Genomic DNA, 27,587 nt, shown 5'->3' with positions numbered 1-27,587 from the left:
AACTTCAGAAATTATGATGAGTGAACAGTTTCCATTAGATCACAGAAACAGTCAAATTACATGACAGATGTCATGGGAACCAAGTTTTTGGGGTTTTGCTTTAGTGAAAAGGAAGAGTTTCTATATAGTTGGCTGTTGGTGTCTTCATAAAGAGGGCACACGTTCAGATTTTGTGAAGTATTGGAGAAAATTGGTTTGTAGAACCCCAAACAAATGATGTTTCAATATCTGCCAAAAAACCAATAACCCTAGAATCTCCATGACAGTGTGATCCTTGATCACGGTAATCCTTGACTCTCGATTTGGCATATGTTGCTTGTACAGAGAGCAGGGAGTCTTATCGACAGGCCAGTTCACCACACTAAGGTCATGAAAAGAAGGACTTCAATTGTACACAAAAGAAAATTAGTTTTCTCAGACACTTACTGGATTCTAGGTGCTCCTAGGTTTTGTTTTCCTACCTGGAAGAATCTGGAACCCATATTTCTCAGAGGTTTTACATGAAGTGTATGCCTACAAGACATGCATTATACATGCCCTGTGCATTCGAGTCTACTTCTAGGTATCGGTTCCTTTCTAACATGGGTCACATTGTAGCCCTTGGGAACTGTCTTGCTTTCTGATTCATATTTTGTTACTTGGCTACTTAGAGTAGGCAGTATTATGAAGTCCTTTCTCAGGCAGATTTGCTATTCAGTTCACCAGGAGTTTTGGCTGGGCATGGGGAATAGTGCTTGGATAATAATGTTAAAAATCACAAATAGCTTCAGATCATCTTTCGATTCCTTGCCCAAAGTAATTTCCCAGGTACTTTGGCTCAGATACTGGAAATCGCTTGAGCAGATGCTTTGCTTTAAGCATTTGAGCTGGTCTCTGACTTTGGCTAAAGATAAGCATGTTCTTACTGGCTTTGCTGGCCCACTGTGGGAATGCTCAGCAGGACATGATGGGAACAAGCCCTAAAGCAGACAAACCATCAGAGACATGACAAGCAACAAAGTAGACATTGCCCAAGTAGTCCATTCTATGTAGTTTACATAACGGGAAAGACCCATACAAAATGCTTTTTCTAATATGCTTGGACACTTGGAAACAGACGGCTTGAAACTCTAGCTTTAGCAGGATTTTTACTGCATATCTGTTTTTGCAAAGGCAAATTTATCTTTCTGTTTGTTCTGTCAGTTTTCATAATGCTAATACTTCTGCTTGTGAACATTTTCCTCTACTTAGAAGATTTTAGGCCAAATCAAGTGTTTCTGCAGTCTGAAGTTTTCAACTGAAAAACAGATTAGGCATATAGATGTGCACTTCTAGGCATTGTGGTGCCCCATTGATTGGTGTAATGAAGTACCTGCTAACTTGTGGGCAACTATAGCTTGTATAAGGGCTGCAGTTCAATTTGTGTTACAATAATAATGTAATGCAGTGATTTAATTTTTGGTTCACATAAAGGAGAATGACCGTGGATCAGCTTGCCTCCTAGAATTGGTAATACAGAATAATACAGACTGAAAACCTAGTTTAATTCCAGTAATGCATATCTTTATTCCTTTCTTCCCATAAAAAGCTCTCCAAAATATTTATGTGGTTCAGCTAACCATGAATGCAGCTGGTCTACTTGAGACTAGCCATCTGCCTAACTAATCCCCCCAGTAGCCAGCATTGACCAGGAAAAGGCGTGGAAAGTATCAGTGAAGTATTGGTTCATCACACCACCCGGGTAACACCAAAACAGTCTTCAAGGGAGTTGGCTTTCTCAGCAGTAGCTGTATTTTTGCATAATGAGAGAAGCATAACAGAAGTTGCAATACCACAAATTGAACTACAGCCTTAGAACAGGCTACGGTACAATTTTAGGAGGAAGTTCAAAGAGCGTGTTGACATTTGAACTTATTGCTGTGGTCCAGAAGTGGTTTTAGTTACCTGGGGGAAAAAATGGTTGTTAAAATGTGAATTCCTCTTTTTTCAGTACTCCCCTAGCATGACAATGAGTGTGTGATCCGTTAACAAGTCTCGCCATGAAGACCACAGTGAGTTGGCCCTCTTCAGAGAGCTACTGCAGAAGAAAATTATTCGTCCCAGTGTACAGTTTAACAAAAGGATCTCAGACACAATCAGACCCGCCATTTTTTTTTTCTACCATCTCCCCTGTTTTGTCAAGAAATTGGGTCCCAAACATGATTGAGACAGCTTAAAGAGTGGCGTAACAGAACTGCCCAAGATGGAACTGCAAACAATTGTCTGTGTATGTACATGTGTGGGTTAATGTATATGTACGTGTGTGTGATATAGAAATGCACACATACATATATAGACCTGCAGGACGTTGTAAAATACTATCACATGACATCTTAAGTAGAAATGAGAAGTAGGGACTTTTATTCCATCTTTCTTTTTTTTTTCACGTTTACATTTTAATTATTAAAATTTGCTTTCCCTCTCCCCTCCTGAACTGTTTTATGTTGCATATATCACTGCTTTATAAGTTATTTTTTAAGGTGAACTCAAATGATAAATTCTTCTGATTTTGTAAATGTCTGCCATTACGGATAGGAATAAAATTGCTTATAAGAGCTTTCATTAACTTGTGTTTGATACCAGTTACCCTGTGAATCACAAACTGTGCTGTCTCAAGAAATAGAAGAAAGCTCATCTTAATTTTTTGGAGAAATTTAATAATTTTCACCTAGTTTGGTGATTTTTTTTTTTTTACACTTTACCTTTAAAAAAAAGAAGCACTGAAGGTTATTTTTCTTCTTTAATTGAAGCCTAATATCTGCAATATCTATTTTAAATGGAAGCCTGAATTTGATACAAGCTTCTCAGTTTATATAGAGTACTATAAGGTTACTGTAAGCGAGCTCCAATTGCTATAGAATCTAGCAATAAAATGTCAGGGCTGCTTCTGCCCTTGGAAATGAGTTTTCTATTTAGCATGATTTTCTGTAGGGGTCGTAGTTAGTGGAAATACAGTAGAGTCCTTATCACGAAAATATCTTTAATAACTTACTATTATTTTTCCCATTTTCGGTGATTCTTGGCTGAATCACAACAATCCACAGCCCTAATTCTAAACAGTATTTCCCAAGCCCAGTCAGAAAATCAGGTCACCCTGATACTTGGGTGTGTATTTTTCACCACGTCTACCAGAATGAATTCCCCCAAAACTTTCCAGTAAAAAGCTTTGGGGTTTTTTTCTTTTAGCCAAAATGATGGAGTAAAGTTTTTATGACTACTGACCTTGTGAGGGTCTTACCTTTTGCCATGAACAGAAGAGAAACAAAGATCTGAGCCATTTCATAAGAAGGTCAGGTTGTTAGACATGAAAGCTGAGGACAGAGTGGAGAAAAGACATATGGTCTTAAAGGAAATGCTTCTGGAGGCAATCCCATGTCTCTTCAGGCAAAACTTTAAAACCATTATGGTACTTTTAGTTCCTAATGACTTTCAGCTCCCCCAGGAAAACAAAAGTTTTCAGTTGTGTAGTGATCAAAAGGTTGACGATCAGCAATGCAGGCACCAAATGGCTGAACAAAAATTCACATCACAGGCAAAACGCAAAGTCCCCTTGTTGGACTTTGCATATAGAAGAACCACTTATGTGGGAGGAGCAGTTCTGAGATGTAGAATGTCCTTGAAGTCTTGCAAGATTTTTAGCATGAACTTGTGATAAAGAACATTATGTAATCGGCTCATTGTGATGGTAGATGCACATAACGGGATGTGTAAGGAATAATACAGTCTCCTAGCCCATTTTTATTTACATATATTATATATATAATATTTCATATATAGTATATGAAAATAAAAAGGTGTCACTTTTTACTCTCTTGTTGAGGCTATTAAAAGATAAAACAGAGGCTTAAAACTATGTTAAAATATCAAAGATTTTGGTAGCATTAATTTTAGTAATAATAACTACTTTGATTAGTTGTAAACATATACTAGATAGTCATTATCTGGTTTGTGGACTTTATTCCCAGTGATTATGAAGGTTATATTAATTTGCTTATCTTTGGAAAACACTTTGTGGCTGTCTCAAAAGATGCAAGAAGCCCCTACTATCGATTTGAGTAAACAAAACTACAAAATCAGATCTAATTTCCTCAGACCCTTTGCTGTTGTCACTAATACCACTGGTTTCAGTGGCTATGCCCCCAGTGCACCATAGCTTCTGCTATAAGCACTGCAGAGTCCATCCTTGCAGCCTGCATTTGACATCTATATTATCCTTGGTAGCCTTCTAAGAAAGACTTTAGGACTCTTTCCTGCTCACTTTCAATCAGATGATGTCACTACTACTGGACTAAGATAAATAGGTATGTCTGGATTATTCATCAGGTGCCAAAGCCCACTCATGCACCACGTAAGCGTGCCCTCAAGTGAGCTCTTAAGATGAGATGTTGGATGCGTGTGGGGTCTGTTCTGCATCTCCAGCAGTACCCCCTGTACTGTCCCACACCAACCCGGGGCTGCTGCAGGCAAGCAGTGTGTCCAGTGACCACGCGGCAGCTGCCCATGGTGGCACCCCTGAGGGCTCTCCTACAAGACAGAGTACATGCTGCTGCTGAAGATCCATACCGTGGCAGAATTAAGCAGAGTTTCTGAATTTGGCATTACCTGCAATATTTTAGCTTATAGGCACCTGTTAAGGATGAAAGTCTGACCATTAAATTAAACTTGTGCAAAGAAACCCCTTAAATATCATTATCAAAATACATTATCCTAATTTATATACAAGAGCATGACGTCCTTTCAGGGACATAGCTTTTCTTCTGTAGTTCTTTCGAACTCCCTTCTATACAATTTTTCTCACTGCCGGCATATCTTTGTTTCCATTTCTTTTCCAAAACATCAATATCGTTAAACGTTGTTGCATTGATCCTGCAGCATTAATCTCAATAAATACATTCCTGACTTCAAAATGAACAGGATCAGGCCCTGCTTTTGTAGCCTGTCATTTTGTGCCCTGATATTGCAAGTTACTAGGTATGTCCAGCACTTCTCAAACATAGCCCCACAGACAGGTGGAATAAAAAATGTGCAAGCTTGGAAATTATAGATTTGGAAGATCTGCTTGAATACTTACCACATATCTTAGTGTTAGAATTTTAATCGTCTTGCTTTCTGTAGGGAATGGTTACATCCCTATGCCTGCGTACATGGGTAAGGTTACTCAGGCATTGTAAGATCAGGTGATGATAACCATACATAGGTTCTGCAGCTGAACCATTAGAAAACAATCTCACATGCTAAATACTCAACTTTAAAATTATCAGTATCCCTTTGCGTTTGTTTGGTTTTTTGGTTTTTTTTTCAAATATGCATAGAGCTTTTTGATTGTTCATTTTTTGATTGTAGGATTTTCATCATATCTAGAGTATTAAAGTGGAGAGAAAGACTGTTTCCAAGCACTGACTCTTCACTCCCGCTTATGCTTCTAATGCGCTAGGTATCAGTGTGTAATGTAACTGCTGTTTATATCTGTCCTTACGTAACAGCAGTATTGATAATGTCAGAACTTGTTCAGCTCTGAGAGGAATTTCATTTTTATCTTAAGTGGTGCACTTAAGTTTTTCCACACTGGGTTTTTAGTTAGATTTCTCTCTTTAATATAGAAATAAATAGAATAAATGGATCTTTCAGGCAAGGTTAAAGTAAAGCTTTTTAAAAAAAAAGAATTGATAAGGTCTTAGAAAAATAGGGAGTGATAAATCTCTCATACTAGGAGAACTCTGGCAAATATTCTGGTCTTGTAGTAATCAGCCAAAATTGGGATTGATGTGATTTTTCACAGTGAAACCAGTATTTTTACCTCCTGCTTAAACCTATGAAAAGGAGTATTTCTACTCAGATTTTATCTCCATGTCCAAATTTTGTATAGGCAAGAACGGGGTTTAGGGCAAGAAAGAAACTCTGAATCACATGTAAAGCATGTGGCCTGACGTGCATTAAAAAAATACCTAGATATTTGCATGTATGGGTTGCATTATTTTCTTAATTGCCTGTGCGTGAGGAAGAGCTGTAGTTGTACTCCATGTTCCCTCCCTCCACTGTGGGAGCTTGGTGCATGTAAAAAACATGGCAATAACCTTGAGTCAAGACTTGGCCACACAGTATGCTGTCCAGTGACATAAAAGTGCCTCAGCTTGGCTCAGAGGCATCTCAGAGTGACAGTGCCCAGATCAGAGGGTCACCCATCAGACTGTGGCTGAGGCCACATTTACTGATTTTATTTGGAAGCCTTCTGGTTGCATAGCCCAGACCACCAGTGGGTCACGTATTCAGGGACGGTAGCAACTTTCAGACTTAGCAGCCTGCTCCACTTAATTTGCATTGAATGCCCATGCCCCAAGACCTCCAGCTGTTGCTTTCTCTTGAAGTGGGAATAAGCAGTGAGAAATACATGGGCTAGTTATTTATTTTAAATAATTCAAATTAGGAAGAAGTGAACAGACTCTTGCTTCTTTATAGATCGCAATTCATGTGTGTGAAGGACAGCTTCCTGAACTGTCTAAAAATCATTTGAATTTTCCCTTGTTCTGTGGCTAGCAAATGAAATATTGCACGTACAGAGGATTTAGAATTAGATGGGTAATTCAGTGAGGGACCAGCTGTTACAGTATTCAGTGCTGAACATTTTTTTCTTTTTTACCCTTGACCAGTCAAAATGAATTTACAACTGATACATATTTCACTGGTTTCTCAGCTTAGTTAGTTAAATTCAAGTGTTATCTCCTGTTCCTAGTCAGCTCTGATTCTTTGTGGGTTTTGTGGTTGCTAAATACGGACTGGATTCTTCAAGATTTGACCCTACATGCTTGCATTTGGAGAATGTAATATAGAGCTTAATGATGAAAAAAAAAATCAGTACAGGTAAATTTATTTTTCTTTAATTCATCTTAAGTAATGATATAACCATGACTCCTGTCCCAAACATTCTTGGGTTTGGTTAGGCCCTAAGGATGGGAATCCTGACAAAGTGCATCTTTCAGATAAAACCCAAAAAACTCTTTCAACAGTGACAGCTCATTTCTCTTCAAACTGATCACACTAAGGTTTTAATTCAGGATTTAATGATATGAAATAACTGTAAAAATTCAGCACACTCTGATAAATTATTTAGATTTAAATTTTAGGGTGTGCAGCTTCCTCTGTCTACTTTCCAGGCATTACTGGCTCAGTCCTGTAAACTGCTGCTCATGCCAGTTGTCCTGCTCAAACTTTTATGAAACCACTCACATAATGTCATTTTTTTGGTAGGATTTCACCCTGATCTGGGTGAAATATATAATCTATCTGAGGTGTGACATTATTTGGCAGATACGTAAATTGAGTAAGTAGAGCAAAATACAGAGGGTCTGATGAAATTACCAAAATGATGCTTCAACATGGAAAACAAGAAAAAAACCCTTATATAAAATAGTGCTTTGACTGCCTGCATGCATGCAAATTGTTTGCCAGTGTTCTTAGAAACAAATTACAGTAATAAATTTAGAGAAAATAAATGGATCATCTACTCAGCATATTAAAGCTCTGATCCTGAAAACTCATTCACATTTGTTTGAAATTAAGCCTGCACCTAGTTAATTTTAAACAGATTTAAGAATACAAGTAGTATTGTTCCGGACAGTGGGACTGCTAATGTGCTAAAACCATGCTTGAGCATGGACAGCCTAGAAGCTCAAATTAAGTCTTCCCTAAGCAGACATTATTTTAAAGATTTTAGCAATTCAGGAACATGTTTGTGTATCTAGTACTGATACGCAGACCAGATTTGGCTTTCTTCTGTTTCTTATTTTATTAGACCATTGTTCACTATTCCATGAACTATTTTTGTGAACTTGTCCTTCCACCTTGTTTTCAATTGTACAGCCGTAGTTTCCCTCAACATAGCTAACAGCTTTGCAATTTTAGTCCAAACTTCTATTTGGTGACTGTTCTCCATTTAAGCTTAAAATGTGTAAGAAAGCCTCTCATGTAATGGGAAAACTTGCCATAAAAATGTACAAAGGTTTTCTTGGGTACATGTTTTAACATTTAATAAAATTGCAATTTTCAGTTATAATTTGAAATGGTCACTTTCTAGCCACTATTTAATTCAATCTGCAAAAGAAAACAAATTATCTTTTTATTCGTTTATTTATTTGATTTCAGCATCATAAATAACTTGCTGAAAGACATGTTTTTGGGGAAATCAGATCAAAACAAGATTTACTACCTACTCGATATGAATAATACATCTGGACTTTATGTTGAAAGCTCCTTCCACATCCCCCAAAGTGGATTACCTAACATCTGATATGTATGACTTTGTAAGAACCTAATTCACAAATAGTCATTTCATTTGTCTGTTCTGTGTTTTCACTGTATCTCATGGATGATTCAGGGTGCCCTTTAGCTGTGCAGGGTTCTGTGGTTGTATCTCTCAGAAGAGTAACCGAGTGGTCAAGCAGGCTTGTTCACAGGGTCTGGTAATTAAGGACTGGATAATATATCCACCAGGTGCGCGCTCAGAAACACAGTATTCATATGCTACCTCGCTGTTCTCATGAAAACTTGTACAATTCTTGCAGTTGGCTCTGGGGCACTCTTAAGATTTTACAGTGCCGAGACAATAAGACTTTGCTAAGAGAAAATTCTGGCAGTTTAGTACCAGTTTTCATAGGGAATCAGCACAAAACATGGGGATTTTGCAAGGTGATGCATTTTCGCAATACCCTGGTTATACAAGGAAATAGACCATACAGTTTAGAAGTTTGGTCTGTTACAGAGATATATACAGTTCCTCAGATTAGGAGGGAATTTTAACAGTAACCATGACCAAACCTATATTTGTCCCTTTAGAGTGAAATCATCAGTAATCACTTCTGATGTGAAGAATTATTGCTATGGAACAACTGCTCCGATCCTTGAGGAGCCATATTATCAACTGGATGAACTGGATATTTGTAGGCTTTATTTTTGTTCTTTAATCTTCATGGTTTTTTCTCTCTTACTTAGATTTTCCCGTTAAATGTACTGTGCCAGATCTTTGCACAAAAATAAGAGCTATTTGCCCAATAAACATACAGAAAGTTCACATCTGTAACTAGAGCCCTACTGTATAAAGTTTATTTCATTAGGGACACTTGAGTGTAATGATAAATAAGGAGTGAGACATGGAAGAGTGGCATGAGCAAAGTGGAAGCTGGCACTTTCTGTTAGTTAAGAATCAAGTACTTTTTTTTTTTTTTTCAGGAAAAAAAGCATTCTTACAATAAACTTTTTTGCCTTGTAGTGGCTATTTGAGAAGTGTGAATCAAAATGGTGCCTATGCTTAGAGACGAATTGTGAGTGCTTTTTTTTTGTGGCAAGTATCCCCTTGCAAAAATGTTGCAGTGAATCTATTTTGTGCATGTTTGCCTAAAACCACAAAAACAGATTGATTTTTTTTATGGATTGCTGTACACGCATCTAGCAACTTGTTTCGGATGGGGAGAGGAGGAAGATTTGATAGTGGGTGGGTTACCATATTGATGTGAATTACTTAAGCATTGGTAAACTATTGTCAACTTTGTTCACATTGCACAAGATACTCGTGTAGTCTACTGCTGGCATTATAACCTCAGTGATCCATGCATATTCTGTAAATTCCTGTAGGTTTTGTGTAAGAAACCTTGTCACCATTGCTTACTACTGTAAATTCTTGTTTTGAAGCAAGAGGTGGCTTTTGATTGTACAGCCATGTGTATTATATACTACAACAGTACTTGTTCTGTCCTCAAACCTTGCTGTTCACATATAGTTAAAGCTTTGTTAAGCACGCTTAGTGGTTTCAGAATTTATTTCAAACAGCAGATATATAAGCCATTTACGGGAATATTAAATGTAATGTAAGATAATTCAACCCAGTTCATATCCTTTCTGAGAGCTTGGGGTTGGATTTTAGCAGACAACAGGCAACTGCAGGTTAGCACATCTCGTGGCTCCGTGCCGGGTGTGCAGTGTGTGCTCTCCCCCTGCCGGCACCTGCGAGCCTGAGAGATCAGACCCTGTGCAGGGAACAGGAGGGAAAGTCTCTCCTCTTGCTGTCCCCTGGCCAGCGCACCTCTCGCAGAGAGACCCGCCAGCCTGCAGGCTTCCTTGCACTATGTGAGCAAAGACATACTAGCTTTTTCTCTGGTGTCTTTTTTTTTCAAAAAACTTCTGCATCAGTGCCAGGACAGAAACCCATCTCTAAGGGTATGGAGTGGGTAAAGCACTGCCTCTGTATTGTGTCCCTGTCCCCAGCTACCAGAGGCTTTACATGAGGCAGTGTTTTAAGGAGAATTTAATTATTTGTCTGTTTATTGAGACAGAAAAATAATATGAATTCTTGAACTCTGGATTCTTTTTTAATTAGTATTTTATGATACACAACAAAGACCTGAAAATGTGTGTGTGTTCTTTGCTGGTTTCTGACATCAGAAATTCAAGTCCTGTCTAGACTGAAACACAATGATGGGGAAAGCGAAAAAGCTGGGAAATTTGAAGGGGATTCTTATATGTATTGTTTTAAGTTCTGTGTTTTTTTATTGATAGTTTTAAATGTCTATGTTAATCTTTGGAATAAAGGCACTCTTTGTTTGTGACTTTGCACCTTTACATAAGACTGAGTACTTGTAATATATGTTCCCCACACTTCCAAGCCACTCTGTAGATAAATTCCCTGCATTTCTAAGGTAGAAAACCCCCATGTTTCTACAGATTACTTCAGCCCATTGCAGAAACCAACAGGGTAATCCGAGTCCCTTATTCCCAAGTATTTGCAGGTCACATTTAAACAATTAGGCAAGTGTATTTTAGACAATGACTTTGAACATCATAAATGAACCTCATGTTCAAACTCCACTCTTTGGAAGTAAAGAAAACCACGGTAATTTTCCAAGCCAGCAAGAATTAAATTTGTCAATATAAATATTAGTGTAGAAAATACCTGCAAAACTTGATACTGCCTCTGACCTTAAGCATTAATATTGATAATATTGGGGATCTTGCAAAGGTCATGTATTTGAGAAAAGCTTTATTTCTCCTCAGTGTGTGCTTCATTATCAACAGCTACCACAAAGAGCCAATCCATGCCATATTGAAAGAGTTCAAAAGCATGGCAATACAGAATTCCCACAGCATCATAGTAAGCCTTTGGAATATGTACCACAAATACATCTTTATTTGAGGCCCTTAGACTCTGTCAGAAAACAGACTTGTCCCTGAAGGCTTCCCTTCTTTCAAAATCCTTTTTGAAACGTACAGCTGTTTTTCACAGCTGTTGAAGTGCTGAGAGGTTTGGTGGTTTTGACTCTGTCATACCAAAATACAACCCTCTGTGCATTTGTATATCATGAGAGCCTCCCCTCAGAGAGTGCCTCTGACAGCTGGTGTAGCACAGCTCCGGGAATCTGGTATTCGGAGAAGCTGCCTTGTCTAAGGACCAAACAAGGCCAAGAAGGTCATAAAATCAAGCCTCACTCATGTATCTTTAAAAAGTTCGTTGTGAGACTGGGGAGCTGCAAAGACATGGATTGTGGGTCACGAACCACAAAGCGTACCTGGGTTGGAGCCTCAGATGAGGCTTTTACAGACTGTTTTGTAAGGGTAATAACTGTAGCACCCCATCGGACTAGTTTCCGCTCCACACTGTGTCCTGATTCATCCTGCCCTAATTTTAGCTGCCTAAAAATTACCAGCATAAGACTCTTCCGCAAATCAGAGGAGGGACAGAAGAGGGGATGCCTCTGGTAGATTGTATTACGGCATCAATTGCCCTCTCCACTGATAAATCCTGCATGCTTTTAAAGGCCTACAATTAGGAGGAATGAATCCAAGGGTTTATATTTACCTTCACGTCCCTAGACACAAAAGTGTATTTGAGCCTGGTATGGGCAAGAATAATGCAGCTCCTAAGAACCTGAGTCTGAGCGGCTTCCAGATGAGTTTCTGAATCCTTCAAACACAAGATTTCTGCCCTATAGTTGCTATTTTCTCCATCTTTGCTTTCTTTTTTATGAAGAAGTGTAATTTGAACTAACTTGTTTGAACATTTCTAGGTTTACACCTGCTTAGAAACCCTCACCTTTATTTGTTAAGTGGGCTCTCGCTTTGACTGCAATGATTCATTCATTGAATGCAACACATGAAGAAACGATTGCATAGATGAATCAACACCAGCAATAGCATATGCTGCTTTTAAATACAGCTGTGAGGTTGTAACTAAGATATTAATGTTCATACGTTCTAGAGATGGCTGAGGATTCCTTTCCTGAGAGCTTTAAGTAATGAATCTAGGAGCTCCTAATTTAGGATTGTGAGAATACAGGTAGCAATGGCAGTTCATGGCTTTTTGAGTTTTGAGCTTGGCAGAAAATGTATGCGATTTCACATGCTGGTCTGGACATGAGGAAAGTACCCAGTTTCAGACAGACCAGATCTTTGCCAACAGCATTGCTGTGGATTAGCAAAGCCCATTTATAGCAGGTTCCACCTCAGGCTTGAACCGTACACCTACCTTATTCTAGTTCAACTTGCTAGCTTTCTTCATTAACTGCCAGTACAAAATCATAACAGCAGTTGTACCAGTTCTTGTTGTGAGCTGAGGAACAGCTGAAGTTTAAAAATGCGAATGTTGTAACTCACACCTTTTCACCTTCATGATGTGTCCACAATTCTCACAGCTGGGCCTGAGAGAGCAGCTGTCTCCAAAGTTGCCATATAGCTTCATCACACAAAAGTGGGTGTAATTGTTTTGTGAGTTTAACAGGAGTGGTATTGATACATTTGCTTTATTTCCCAAGTTGCAAGTCATTCGGTGTTGAAAATGTTATGCATCATGTGTAGCTATTAATAGAAAAATTAAGATCTGGTTTTTATGATACGCTAGTACAATCCCTGCTCTGCTGTTCAATATTTTGAGTGCTGAACTGAACCAGAATGTTACCTTCACAGATTATTTTAGCCTCATCTCTGCATGAAAATGGGTATGAAATTCCAGTTAATGTTTCTAGGTTCTTAGTGAATTCTGGGCCAAAGGTAAAACAGTTGCAGTGGAAAAGATTGCTGTGACAGCCACGTACTGACAACTTTTCAGATGCATAAAGGCATTCTGTCGTCTGACACTCTTCCAGTTTTCTCGGTGGATCACCACGTTCTTGAATATCTTGGTGGTTATTGTCAGCCAATGGAGGAAAGGTGGACAAGCTCACCACCCAGGAAGGGTAGAAGTGTAGCAAGTAATGAGCTGTCTTCTCCAGCAATCATTTATTTTTAGTGCTTAACTTTCAGTTAACATTTGTATATTCACTTACATTTTACTGTTCAGTATTTTGAGGGGGTATGAGCAAAAATACCTGAATATATATATAATTTACAAGAAATACAGGCTTGTATCGTGCCTTTGTAATTCTCTTCAGCTTCAGTATCTATAAGCTACAAGCAGACAAACTTTTTCCCTCTTTTGGGGTGTTCTTTACTACATAGTAGCGGATGGCTTCATTAATACTGGCTATTTGAGTCTTCTGGGGCTAACATTTATGTTTTCCCAGGTGAAAATGCCATAGTTCATGCCATTCTCATCTGACATAAGCACAATGACACAGTGCATGCTGTCTCTTAGCTTCTCTCTACATATGCTTGCATGTTGGAAATTTAGAAATGCTGATGTGTAAATTGCTACCTTATTTACACAATACAGGTGTTTTTCTGCATCCCTTTTTTGCTCATAACTCCCATCAACTTTAAAGTTAAAAATGGCTTGAAAGGGGGTTTTGGAAGCACAAAGGATGTGGGGAGCCACTCTTCAGTAGTTTACAGTCTGCTGTAAATTAATGTCTTCTCAGCAAAGAAATGTAGCATTTTAGTGGTAACTTCTTAGTGAAAACACTGAGCGTGCTTATCACTTGAGATTTTAAGAAAAAAAAAAAAGTGTCAGACTATGTAATTGTATCTCATCTAGTTTTGACACTTAATCGGTAATATTCAATGAGGCATGAACCTCAGTTTTAGCTACATGTTCATGATATACCAACCAACGCAGAACTGAAGGGTGAACAGCCATGTTTTAGTATCGCAGCTACACAAGAAATCACAGTTTTCAAAAGGTTCTGTTTTGATTCTGTTCTTTATTGCTGATGCATTTTCACCGCGGAAGTATTTTTCTATATAGTTACCTGAGGCTTCCTTTCACCCACCAAAACAGTCTGTAGCCTTCTGCACTGTGAAAGGCAAGCCCTGTGGAGAAACATGGGCTTTGCGCTTGCCCAGCAAATTAGCAGAAATTTCATCCAAGCCATAAAAGCCTCTTATGTTATTCTGTGTTTATGTAATTAAAGCAATTAGGGATAGGAGCTTCAGGAGTAATGAGGTCTCTCTATCCTCCATTTTACTCTCTCTCTGTACTTCATAGGGATTTAAGAGTTCTTTGTTCAAGGCTCAGCTGTGTCTCTCTAAACCAGTGCAGTCTATGCATCGTGTGAGATTCAGCTTATGGAGATAGCACTGGAGCGTGAAAGGTTTACTTTTGGTAGCAAGGAGGAATGCATGTCCCTGTGGACGTGCACACTTCAGACAAGTCTGATACCGAGAATAAAAAAAAATCAAGATGGTACCTGTACATCAGACTCTACACTACAGTGGGGTTTTTAGCTTTTCTCATTTGTATTTTATTTTGCAGGAGGAGTTGGGGAATCTCAGATAACATGGGGAATTTTAGAAGTATATCACTCAACAATCATTTTATAAAGTCTAACTTCAAAATGCACTATGATTTGTTACAAAAATATATTTTCTTCTGTTTGCTGACATGGTTGTTCCATTTTGTGATAAGTTAAACTCAGCAGTTAATTTGTTGCACTGCCTAGCTGCATGAATTCATCCAGTGTACATATGTACCTGTGCAGCATTACTTTGGGTTTTGTATTTGAATTTGCAGTATTGATTATTATTTTTGTATTTTACTTTGCCTCTGTTATTGGAATTGTAGTAAACATAATTTATACGTATGATTTTACAACTGTTTTGCAATTGAAAAGTCTTCTTTAAATTGTAAAGTTTTATTGATGGATACTCATTAAAATGGTATAAGAATTATATTAACAATTGTTTTGTGTTTTGATGCTCTCTGTACATAAATATATGTCTATTTATCTGTTTAATGGTGCTTGTGTCTTGCAATTTTGGATACATTTTAGAATAAAGTTTCATTTTACAAGAAGTAGTTGTATTTTCACAAGCTGTGTCAAAAAAAACCTTTTTTCCATAACTAGGGTTATGAAAGAAGCATACAAATCTCTAAAACATTTATAACTTCAGGCAGTAATAGTTTCAAGAAGATAGAAGTATAGTCTAAAAAGATGCACAGCTATGTATTGTAGTTGATTTGCTGCAGTAATGGACATCTGTATTTAAAACATTACCAAAAAAGATCCATTTTGGAGGTGTGTCCTACAGCTGCTGACTCCATTGGTAAGAAAAGATTTGTGAAGGTGTTAAAGATGTCACGATTATCACGAGTGTTATTTTCCAAGGAACACTAAAGCTTTCCAGTCACACATACATCTGTTTAAATATAGAATGAATTTTGGTAGAAACCTGAAAACCAATTCTAGATTAGAGACTTTTGTGGAATTTTGGTTCTTAATCAAGCCTCCTTTGCTACTCCCTTTTTCTATACCATTTCTCAGAATAAATTCTAACTTGGATGAAAGGCACGGCTGGAGCAGTTACACTCTTAGTTGAGTGGGCTGCTAGCTGTCTATGTGCTGTATGACTGAACAGTACTTCTTGCTGGCTTTAATGACTTTACAGAAGATTTATTCACATCTAATAATGAGCTCATCTTTTATTAATTGTGCCTCTTCTGGCACAATTCCTGTACAGGCATCATGTCTTGTTCCTCACAACACTCGTGAGATGCACTGTTGTGCTGCACAGTTTTTTAAGTAATGTTGCTTCAATTACAAATGCATGTTATTAGGAGATGGTAACCTAATAGCCATTCTGTTTTTTTCTTTGAAAATGTATTTAAAACAGTACTGCACTCTTGGTTTTGTTGTTTTTATTGTTTCAGTTCAGCGGGAGAAGCCTCAAGCCATTAAGCGCGAATCATTTAGCAACAAAATCTTTTTAAAACTGCATTAGCAAGCAACAGCTCTTGAAGGGAAGTTAATTTCTTAGTCGGTTAACCAGACTTCTAAAGTTGAGCTCACTAATTCACCACCAATTCTCATTAAGTCAGTGACTGAGTGATATATGGGTTTGGATGTAAGGCATCCTCCATCTGCCCTTGACCATTTGTTCCTATCACCACAGTGGGCATCAATAAAGAGAAACCTGGTGGTTCACAAAGCTGCTTCCCAGCTGCGTAGTGTTGGTCCAGCTGCCTTTATCTAGTGGTGATGCCAGAGGTGCCAGTATAGGCTACTGTGCCACAAAAGGTACTTTTCAACTGGGAAACCACGGAAAAGTACAGATCTCTGTGAACTTGGGCCAGTAACTTAATTTTTATGATTTTTCAGCTGTGAAAGGAGAGCAATACTGACCATGCAGGTATTTTCTGATGACAAATACACTGAACACTGTAAAATAGTTACTCCAGTAGAGACTCCGTAAGAAACTAAAGGAGTATAATGGACTGCAGAGAAAGGAGTCTGAAGCCAGCTGGAAGACAGGCACTGAAGTCTGTTATCTCAGCAGACAGGGTCCAAGGAGAGGAGCTGGAGGGCAGGAGAAATGCAGCATACAAAAGCAGAGGCTCATTGGGAAAGGGGCATTTTAGGCTGTGAGTTCCCTCACCTCAGTCTCCAGGTGTGTCTGCCAAGTGTCCATTGACGTGGAAGGCCTGTGTGTTGCTTATTTGCATCCTGGGTGGCCATTCCTGTTCTTGAAGGGCAGCTCTACTTCCAGCGGACATATTTCAAAATACATCCTTACCTTAGACATCAAGGGGTATGTACAGCTCTGAGGTGTGTTTTTCAAATACCAGCTTTTCCCAACAGAAATGAAGAAGTCACCTTCTCTGTTTCTTAAAATCTCCTTCATGCAGCCTAAGAGAGTTCTGCCTACCACTCACCCCAAGCATGTACTCCTCCACATACTTCAGAGAGTTTTAGGTGTGAGCAGATTTAGATTTAACTTTTACCTCTCTGTGACACTAACAGCTTTGTAGCTCCTAATCTCCCAGCAGACAACAGATATATTATGAGCCAAACACCTGACCACTGGCACTATGTTAAATGGAGGGGAAAGCTACCTGTGAAAGAACAACAAATAAGCATTATCTTAGAGAAATCCTGATCAATGAGCATGACAAAGGTAAATCTGAAAACAAATTTGAAAATTAGTGGCCTATGCAGGCAAAACACAAGTTTGGTTGTTTGGTTTTTTTTTTTAAATAGAGAAAGGTTAAGATCTGTTAAACTCTTCTGAGATCCAGGATCCATGGTGTGAGAAGTTGATACTTGAGTTTTTGTCATCTGGATTGAGCAGATAGGTGAAAATACTGGCTGCACACTGGACAAACCCAGTTCAGCTAGCAAGACGAAGGTTGGCCACTGCCACTTCAAGAGAGTCTGTTTCTTTCCTTCATAGAAGCCAGTCAAAGAAGGAAAGAGAAATCAGTACAAACTTTTTTTTTCTGAAGCAACAGAACAGAAATAAATCTAGGGAATAGCATAGCATGCTGATTCTGAGAGCCAGTGTCCTCTGGAATGTAACTAGTATGATGGTACAAGCCATCCTGTTGCTTGCTAAAAGGGTATGTTACAAAGAAATGGAGATGTTGCTATAGTGCAAGGATAATAACAAATCATGTGGGAAGAAAATCCCTACTGTACTTGGAAACACTATCTTGGTGAGGCAGGTTGGTTAAAATTCAAATTTTCCTGGCTGTTACAGGTTGAAGCTGGATCTTTAACAATGTTTAAATGAAGCAGCATTCATGATATAAATTTATGTATGTTTTTAATAAACATGGGAAGCCTGTCAGTGGAATAGTGGATAACAAGTTGTAGCTAGATGATAAAGACTGTAAGGAAACACTACAGAAAACAAATACTCTTTCTGCTCTATTGAAAACCATGCTATTTACAATATTCAGGACGGGAAAAATAGCAGAGTCAAATATAAGCTTTGCAGTCTTTCCTTAAAGACCATTTACAGGTTACACACTCTGCTCTGTTGAAGCAACAGGTCTGCTTCACTGACCAGCCCTGCCTTAACAGATGACAAGCCCAGCCCCTGAACATCTCCTAACTGGCCTCTTCAACGTGATTGAGGCTTCAATAGCAATAATGCTGTATCCATGGCAATAGTCAAATGTTGACCTTCCTGACCGATTCAGGAGCCATCGTTCTACTCTTCCTCAGCAATGCTTATATTTTAATAGATTGCAAGAGCAGCAATATCCTGCAGTACCCTGCTAGCTATGTGAGGAGGAGGAGGATGCAGGAGGAGAAGCCCTCTATGAGGTCTCCAGCTATTAACTCCCGCAGGAACACGTGACTGGGGCCATGGCAACCGAGGTAGGTGTCAAAATGTCCATACCAGCAGTGACAGGGGTTCAGCAGGCCACGGCACCTTCCTGCCGGGATCACCAGCCTCTGGAGATGGGAACGTGTCTTCCCTGGGCCCATCTGCTGGGCTGTCAAGTTGGTGACAACACAGGAGAGCAAGACTTCAATAAAAGAAAAATAATAATAATCTGGGCGGATTATAAATATTCCAGTGGAGATGTGCACACTGAAAGCCGCCAGTGGCACAGGCTCTTGCCATCGTGGCGGCGGACGCCGGGCCTTGAGGCGGCCTCAGAGGTCTGAGGACAGGGGACACGGGCAGCAGGGCGGTAAAAACGGGCCACAGCCCCGCTGCCACCCTCCTCCCCGCCGCGGGGGCCGCGTTGGCTCTGCGGTGCTCCGGTGCGCGCCCCGGCACCCCCTCGCTTCCCCTCAGAACGGCGGCTCCTTCCCGCCTCCCCGGCCCGGCCCCGGCCAGAGGCGAGTTCGCCTCAGCCCCGGGCGTTGGGCGGGACGGTCCCGCCCCAACCCAGGAGGCAGCGAGGGGCCGAGCCGGGCCAGCGCTGCCTCTCTGCGTGCCCGGGGGAGCCTCGGCCGCCGCTGCCCCCCTCACTCTTGGCGCCATGGAGCTGTGCGGGGCGGCGGCGGGCGGCAGCATCTGCATGTGCCAGACCGTCTTCCCGGCCCACGCCAACCACCGCGCGGAGCTGGGCGCCGGGCAGCTCCTCAAGTGGATGGACGCCGCCGCCTGCCTCGCAGGTAGAGAGGCAGGGGCGGCAGCGGCCCGGCCGGAGGGCGGGAGGGCGGGCGGCGGAGCGTCGCCTCAGGGCGGCGGAGAGAGGCGCCCCCGCCGCGCTGTGCCCCGGAGGCTTCCCTGTGCCCGCTCCCCTCAGAAATGCGGCTTGAACTCGCCGGCTGCGTGCGGACAGCCCCTCCTTCACTGAATACCGGTAGCCCCGTCCCGGTATTTGTCGATGACAGGCGAGGAGGAGGTGAAATTTTGCCCCTGGGGAGCTGGGGAAAGGGGGGCTCGAGGGAAGGTTTCAGGCAGGGGGAATGTATGAGATTTGGGGGTTCGGATTAGGAACAGGCATCAAGGGAGTGAGAGGGCGTGTGGGGCTGGAGAGGAACATCAGACCTCAGGGGATAGCGACGAAGAGGGTGATGGTGGTTAGGATGAGGAGAATTTCAAAAGAGCAGCGGAGGGAAAAAAAGGGATGGAAAAAAGAGAAATACTAGAAGAAAAGTACTAATTTAAGAATGCTGGCACATGGGTAGAAAAAAAAAACACAAACAACACACCACAAGTGCAACCAGCATGAAGAGCACTCTGTGTCTGGTGTAACTCAGCTTCAAAAACTTTTAAAATCTCCTCAGCTAACTTCAGGAAGTGAAAGCCGCATCTAAAGCACTAAGAAAACCCAAGGCTCTGCCATCTCTGCTGTCAGTGAACTCCGTTTCCAAGTACAGCTGCATACATTAGCAGTCCATAATGAGCCTTGTGGAGAATAGCGGGTATATTTGGGGAACTCATGTCTGGATGGCGTCTCCATGCGACGCAGTGACCGTGGTGCGCTCGCTGCGTAGGTGTGTGCCGCGCTTGGAGCGGCTTTACATAATCCGCGCTTCCTATATAGAAAGAGTTGGGATCCTGGAGAACTTGTCCCACACAATAACCCAGAAACTACCTAGCACGTAGCAACTTCCTAGTATGATCACACTTTTTTTGAGATTTATTTTAGGACGAAAGAGTCATTTGATTTCAGCCCTTCAGCAATTTTACCCCTTAACGGAGCTCTTTGTGAAGAGACTCTGGACTGATCTCAGCAACCCTTGAACTCAGGTCTCTGCTGCTACAATGGTTCATCTTTGCTCCCTGGACTCGGGTTAACCTGTGATGATCTTCATCAGTTGCAAATCTGCCACTAGAGCTTACTTTCATAATTGCTTTTACTTGGTTAGACTTAGGGCAGCAGCCGTCATTCATGCTACAGGGCTAGTCCCATTGCACACAAAGGATTTTTTTAACATCTACCCTCGCTTTGCTTTTTCGGTCACAGCAAACTCAACATGCCAGGCACGGATTTCTTTGACTTTCCCATCTCTCCTCATGCATCAGTGCCAGCTGGTGCAGTTGCAAGTGCCTGGGCTTTGCACCTTCCTCACTTCATATCCTGCTGCTTTCTGTGTGATCCACCTGGCTGGCTGCTTCCTCACTTTTGAGGCTATTTATGACTATCACTATCTTACTCATTGCCTTGCATTACCTATCACAGTGGTGATTCCAGCCTTAGTCAACAGTGACCTCTTCCCTTTCACTGCAGTTTTCTGTATTTCTGGTAAGTGCCTTCATGTGTTTAACCCTCGTATTTTGAAAGGGAACCCCTCAGATACTCGTATAACTGGTACACCATCCTCCAATTCCTCCAAGCTTTTTCTTGCGATGCTCACTAAAAATATTGGGCTGCTTGGAAGTGAGAATTCCTGCCTGTTTTGCAGTGCTATTTCCTAGGTTTCCTGCTAGTGTTCTCTTTTGCCTCTGTCACTCAGGAAACTTTTTGGAACAGGGGTTCCAAAGGTTCCAGGTTTATGCAGCTCTTACTGTGGTAGAGATTTAGCCTCTGACTTGGAACTCTAGGCGCTATGGTCAAATAAATAATAAATCACAATAACTTGCTGTAAAAGAAAACTATTGGTCTATTAAACATTAACAATAAAGAAGAAGTTTGCCTTTTCCAGATTAACCTTCATAATTAATACACATAGGGTGCATTATTTTTCACAATAAAATGCATACTAGGCAGATGAAGAACACAGTTCAAATTTTGGTAAAAATATTTTACAATAAGTAAATACATGGTTTTGATTTTTTTAAATCTTGTTTGTATTTGGTTTTATTTAGGGTCTGCATTTTTAGTACAGCACTGAGGACATGTACTTACCTGCTTTCCACTGCTGTGGCCACGCTAACTAGCCAGTAGATCTTTCTCCTGTGTCTGAGAATCCTCAAGTGACAAAACTTCCACACTGATTAACACTTTGTGACTCTTTTTGTGGTGCAACATGCTTGTTAGTCCTTTCTTACCAGGATGTTCATTTTTAGAGAAAACCCTTAAACAGAGCTTTTCAAACTGAGTAGAATCATTACCTCATCTAGTCTCATCTCCTGATGTTACCCTTATTTCACGGTAACTATTAACTTTAATCTTTAGCTTCTTTTTTTCTAAGGGGTCCACAGCAAACTTGCATTAGGGTGATCAAAGGAACTGGGATCTACTGTGTTTCATCTCTGTCTCTCACAAGTATATAGATGAATAGCTTGCTGCAAATGCAATGTGGTAATTGTGTGTCCATGTGTCTCTTTTGAAGCTGAGAAACATGCTGGCGTGTCTTGTGTGACAGCATCTATGGATGACATACAGTTTGAAGAGGCTGCCAGGTACAAAACCAGTTAACAACTGTCGGATGTTTTCACTCTATAGATTATTATTTTTTGGCAGAGATAAATGGAGGCATTATAAAATCTGAGATAGCAGGCCAATGAACTCCCCAGAGTCACAGGGTTAAGTCTCAATATTATTCTTTTCTATCTGTGATAACCTGACCCACCTAGAAAACAGATCAATTTCACAGATCAAAAATAAACTGTAGTTACTTTGACTTGGCAACCTAGGTGCCAGGTGAAAAACTTACAGTTCAGTGATCTTTGGCTTTAGTTAAGTGAATGCTGCAGGCCATTACTTAGCTCTGTTAAATAAGGAATACATGCCTGTAACAGTTATTGGGTTTTTTATTGTTGCAAGTGCTCTTTATTTCTTACCTTCTCTTTTCTTTTAAAATAAAAATTGTGATATAACAAAACTGAAATGTTTTGCATTTGTGATCACTGAAAATTGACTAAGTCTACAAGATAATACAAAACTTAATTTTTGTTTTAACCATTTTTCGTTATTTTCCAAGGGATAAAAGCTACTGTAAGAGGAAATAGCAAATTTATTCCTAAACCATATCATTACAGAAACTTAAAGGCATTACTCTGTAGTTTTCTCCAATCTGGAAATTAATGAGTGCTTAGATGGCATGGACCTGGTTACACTGACCAATGCTCTTGCAGTTGTCCTGACTGTGAATGAAGCAACATTGTCTGTCCAATGTACAGCTGATGTCAATTCAAAACTGTTTCGAGTACACAAGTGTAAGATAAGTATCCACTCCCACTTCTGAACAGTGGATTTTTAGAGTAGTGGCCATTAGGATGAGATCTAGAACCAGTGGCAAAGAAGTGAGCATGGTCATACTGAATCCAGAACAGGAGAATTTCTTGTTCTGTTTTACAAAATTTTTAAGGTGTTTGTCTTGCCTGTAATTGTTCTGTGGTTTTAATTTTGTCCTTAGGAAAAAATTCTGTCTGTGAAAACTGTAATCAAAGATTCCTACAAATGAAGTCAGGGTAATGTTTTTCTTTCAGGCCTAATGTTTCAGACTTCAGTAGCTTCAGAGCAATTTTGATCTTGTTTCTGAGAGCAGAACAGAGCTTCTAAAATATAATGAAAATACTTTTCCTTCCCAATTTGTTTCTGACTGTGTCTTTAGTTCTCTTTCCACTTGTGGTGCCAATGTTTCATTTTTAACAAGGATATAGGGTACAAACATAGCAACTGTGAAGTGGTTTCTGTAATTATTTTTCAGCCTCAGGTCATCCCTAACATCCTGTTTGTAGGTTACTGTGTAACGTCCTGAATTTTGCCAGATCTTGTTGATTATACAAACATCTTACACAAATAAGAGAGCTCTTGTATCTCATTCTAGTAAATTAAAAACATGTTCTGTAAGTTACCTGCTGCAAGGTTTCATTTGCCTAACTCAGGTTACCAGATGTTCTGTAAGGATTAACTCTTGTGTGCATATTTCTTTTCAGTTGACATGGAAACAGATTTCTACAAATCTGTATGTTGCAAAACTCAGTTTTATGCCATGATAACTAATAAATCCCTCCTCCTTGTCTTTTAATGCATCAATTCGGTGGTAATAAGAACATCTGATTTTAAATTATATTTATTTAAATTTTGTTAGCGCTCCATATGTAAATCATACTCAGTTCACTCTGATACATTTCAAAAGCTTTCTGCCGGTTATAAGTGAAAGCATGGTGGTCTGGGACTTCTGCCCTTACATATCTGTTAAGCATCCAAGCTGATCAGATCTTTTGGCTTACATCAGTTTGTCCAGAGCCAGAATACATGATACAACGTAAAACATTTCATTCTGAAACAGCTCCTGAAAGTGTATGAAAAGGTGTTTTGGTATCACACCACCTGACCACCTCAGTTCAGACATCATTATTTGCTGATATGGCCATGGACCCCAGAGGCCTACACTTTTCTACAGGGAAATGTGAGTCCAGCTGCACAGACTGGAGCACCAGGCGAGATGCCAGTCAGTCAGTCAGGGTGTCTAATGTCTGCAGTCTAAACTCACCTCATTGCGGGACTGGTGTCTCAGGCTGAGTGAGATCACATCCGGCTTTGTTCTGTTGTTCCCACCCTGCAGTTTCCTCAAAGGTGGACAGACCCAGACTTACCTCTCTCAAACTCTGTTATGCAATGTCTTGCACAGAGGAGGAGAGGTCACCAGGGAGGTGTCACTGACAAAGGTCACAAAGGTTTCACCCTGCCAGTAAGCCTGAGGTAGAGACCTCTGCAGTCCCTGCTGGGACGTCATGGACAATGCAGCATCATGTTCTTGGAAGGGACAGCAACGTCCTCTGCAAGCATCTGTAGGGACTCTGGACTCTCCCTCTTCTAAGAAAAGCCTCACACTCACTATCAGCATGTGTCGTATTCAAACACAGAGTTTATCTCATTAATGTACTCTGTCTTTTTTTCACCTTGTCATTACCTCTACTGCTCTGTTACTGTAATTCTCTTGGGAGTTTTATGACAGAGTTTTCAGAGGTGTTTCAGGGTACTTGAGTGAGTTCTGTCTCATGCTTTCTAAGGCCTTTTTATGAGACCATAATGTTAACTTCTTTTCCAATCTTAAACATAAATATTTTGTTACTGAACACATTCTCTTTTTTGTAAATGAACTGGTGGTTCCCTTAGTTGTGCAGTTTAGAACTAGTACATTAATGATTGTGCTTTTTCTTTGCAATGCATGATGGAAAAACTCCTTCTGAACGTATTCTTCAAAAACTAATGAGGGCTGTGTATCTGCAGATGGTCTTAATTCTTTCCTTTAACCATTTTTTTTTTCCCCTGTCTACTCAAAGGCTTCCACTAGCGTTCTTGAATGTGGACAAGAAAGAGACAGTTTCTGTGCAATTGGTGGTTCCTGTCTGGTACTGTTATCGAGCAGGTTTCCTATTTCCTTAGTGTTTGGTAACAATTCATTGGAAATTCTGGCATTGAGATAAAGAGTTTAAGAAAAGCTTTACTTTTAAATGTCAAAACTCTATTCATTAAATTAGGAAGAAATTATAAAGAATTTTTCTTTATAAACTGACGTCATAACCATGTCAAATCATTAGCTGTAAATGCCTATCTTACATAGGTACTCAAGCAGTCTGAGTTATATTTTGCAGTCTCAGATGTAGCTAGCTGTACTTTGCCTGCTCTGGGTCTGATCTTTAGCAGTTGCAAGTCAGTCTAAATCCCCCGAAGAAAGTGGCCTCATGCCCAGTTATTGTGGCTGTGGCTCTTACTTACCATGCACATCATATTCTTTTACTGCTCTGCTCAATAAGGCAACTTCAGGAGAAAGTGCTGTCTGTCCAGCCTTTCAGCATTGCCTTCTGTTAGGATGTTAGGAGGTTGAAGACAAGGGTTATTCTTGTTACCAATACATAGCAGGTACTTTAGAAGGAAAGAAATTATTTTCTCATTTAAATTTGATTCTATGTAAGTAAAAATATGTAATTCTGTCTAGGTATTCTATGTAGGCAAATGGGAAAGAGTAGTTGTTCAGTGATACACTGTTAGGACAGAAGGGACATGCTGCAGCCTTGGTTTTGGCCAAAATGTAGAAAGTGAACTCTTTACTCACCCTTCAAACATGTCAAAGAGCACTTTTTGTCCTGGGATTTTTTTCCTCATGTGCATGTATCTGTATGCTCAAGAATGCACATGGGGTATATCTTGTGTGGTTTTGCAGCTATACTTAATGATTTGGTGTTACTCACCACAAGATGTGCCTTTGAGCAAAAGCAGAATCTAGGTCAAAAGTTCTTGGGGGCTTGGGGCCTAGAGCACACCTGACATCATACAGACATCAGCAAGGAGAAAGAATGCTGGTGTTAAGCTTTTGCAATTTTCTGAGTAACAAAAATAATTACTGAGCATGAATGAAGCCTAATTGATGACTAACAGTGCTAAACCTGTTTCGGTGCATTTTCAGTACAGTATGGAAGACACAGACTGATTAATGAGATTTTCTTCACTACTACTAGGAATACCTAGAGAGGCAGGTTCAAGCCCTTATTGAGCTGCATGATTACATACCATAAAATGTTATTCTTCTTAACAGAGTTGGACAAATTATTACAATCAAGGCTAAGGTGAACAGAGCATTCAAAACCAGTATGGAGGTAAGAGATCATCACTCTTATTCCTAACAATATCTAAAGAACAGAAGAGAGGTAGGAGGAGTAGAGGAATGTAACATGGGACCAGTCTTATTTGTTTCAGAAGAAGCTTTGTGCAGATACCTAAACCATAACACCACTTAATGAAACTCTGATTTCATAATGACTATTATAATTGCACAATTCCTGTAAAATAATCCATGTCAAAATAGAAACTGGACCCTGAGGACTTTAAATCTTTGGCAGGAGTAATGAACAGGATGGAATAGGTAGTGTTGGTCCTGTCCAAAGCTATTGACCTCTAAGCAGTCTTTGGATCAGAGTAGGATCCACTGAACAGATGGAGTTCTATGTAGTTTTGAAACTTCTGGTACAAAAATATTTATCTCAGGTGTATGCATGTTCTTATTCTCCATATTGTAACAAGTATGCAATGCATTGCCCAATCACTTACTTGAAATTGGAATTGAACCTTAAGGTTCAAGGGTGCTTTTCTCTGCATTGTGCCCAAATCCAATTCTCATTAATACTAGTGTGAGTGGTGCATCTCACAGAGAATGCATTCCAAAAAGTTTTAAAAATCAGAGAAAAATCATAAGCTTTGATACACATCAGGCCTGTCTCACAGGATCAAATACAATGCTTCACCTTCAAGTGTTTCAGTGTGTTTTATACATTTATACAGACTTTCTATCTCACACAGATCTTAGAAAGATTCCGATGGGGACTCCAAATGGCACACAAGTAAATGGAGAGAGATATCCGTAAAACCAAATCTGAGTGTCTTTTCTATTTTTCATTTTACTCTACATACATACTTATACAGTTGTACTGAAAAGCTTTTCAGAGCTCAGCAAATGCTGCAAAGTTCTTACATGTTCAGAGATGTATCAGTATTAGCAGAGCAGGTTTTTTACCTCTTTTAGGTTTGAGAGACTGGATATGATTAATTTTATTAACACTGCAAAAATGGTGAGTCTCAATTCAACTGACAATGATGTAAATACTGTTTTTTTGTCTCCTTCCTCCACTACCTCCTTCCTTGTAGGTTGGCATCAAGGTGACAGTACAGGATGTTTTGACTAATGTTGAAAAAATAGTGAGCGTGGCATACGCAACATATGTAGCCAAACCAGTTGGTGGTGGAAAGGTATTCTTTCTGTTTTCTTATGAGCTTCAAGTTACTAGGACAGAGTTTCTGTGAAATAACCCAACTTTTGTGGTTGTGAAACACAGGAAAATGTTCATACCTGTTTATTCTGATCAGTAATAGGAAATCAGCATGAAGTCCAGACTTTATGGACGTTTTTTTTCACACATCTTTGCTCTGAAATTGTTAGGGGATTTTTATTGTTTCCACTTTTTCTTGCACATTTGCTAGTAATAGAACTGGTGTCTTTGTAAAGAGCTGCAGTATTGACAAATGCAAGTGCTGGAAGAGAGATATCTGTGAGTCTGCACAGTCTCTCTCCTTTTCAAAA

General features: G+C 39.9%; 2 protein-coding genes across 8 annotated transcripts in view; both read left to right on the top strand.

Moving 5' to 3' along the window:
* Window positions 1-15,220, top strand: part of SSBP2 (single stranded DNA binding protein 2) — a 193,538-nt gene extending 178,318 nt beyond the window's left edge. For all 6 annotated transcript variants that reach the window (XM_074932434.1, XM_074932433.1, XM_074932432.1 and 3 more), the window contains one exon: window positions 1,970-15,220. In XM_074932434.1, the coding sequence (XP_074788535.1) occupies window positions 1,970-1,999 (30 nt within the window). In that variant the 3' untranslated portion in view covers window positions 2,000-15,220. The remainder of the gene's footprint in view (window positions 1-1,969) is intronic.
* A 3,856-nt stretch (window positions 15,221-19,076) lies between these two features.
* The window catches only part of ACOT12 (acyl-CoA thioesterase 12), a 32,313-nt gene continuing 23,802 nt past the window's right edge, over window positions 19,077-27,587 (top strand). For both annotated transcript variants that reach the window (XM_074932918.1, XM_074932919.1), the window contains exons 1-4: window positions 19,077-19,283; window positions 21,894-21,963; window positions 26,049-26,109; window positions 27,155-27,256. In XM_074932918.1, the coding sequence (XP_074789019.1) occupies window positions 19,148-19,283; window positions 21,894-21,963; window positions 26,049-26,109; window positions 27,155-27,256 (369 nt within the window). In that variant the 5' untranslated portion in view covers window positions 19,077-19,147. The remainder of the gene's footprint in view (window positions 19,284-21,893; window positions 21,964-26,048; window positions 26,110-27,154; window positions 27,257-27,587) is intronic.

Source organism: Athene noctua, chromosome Z (assembly GCF_965140245.1).
Source record: "Athene noctua chromosome Z, bAthNoc1.hap1.1, whole genome shotgun sequence".
Lineage (NCBI taxonomy): Eukaryota > Metazoa > Chordata > Aves > Strigiformes > Strigidae > Athene > Athene noctua.
This window is presented reverse-complemented; position numbering and strand designations above follow the sequence as displayed.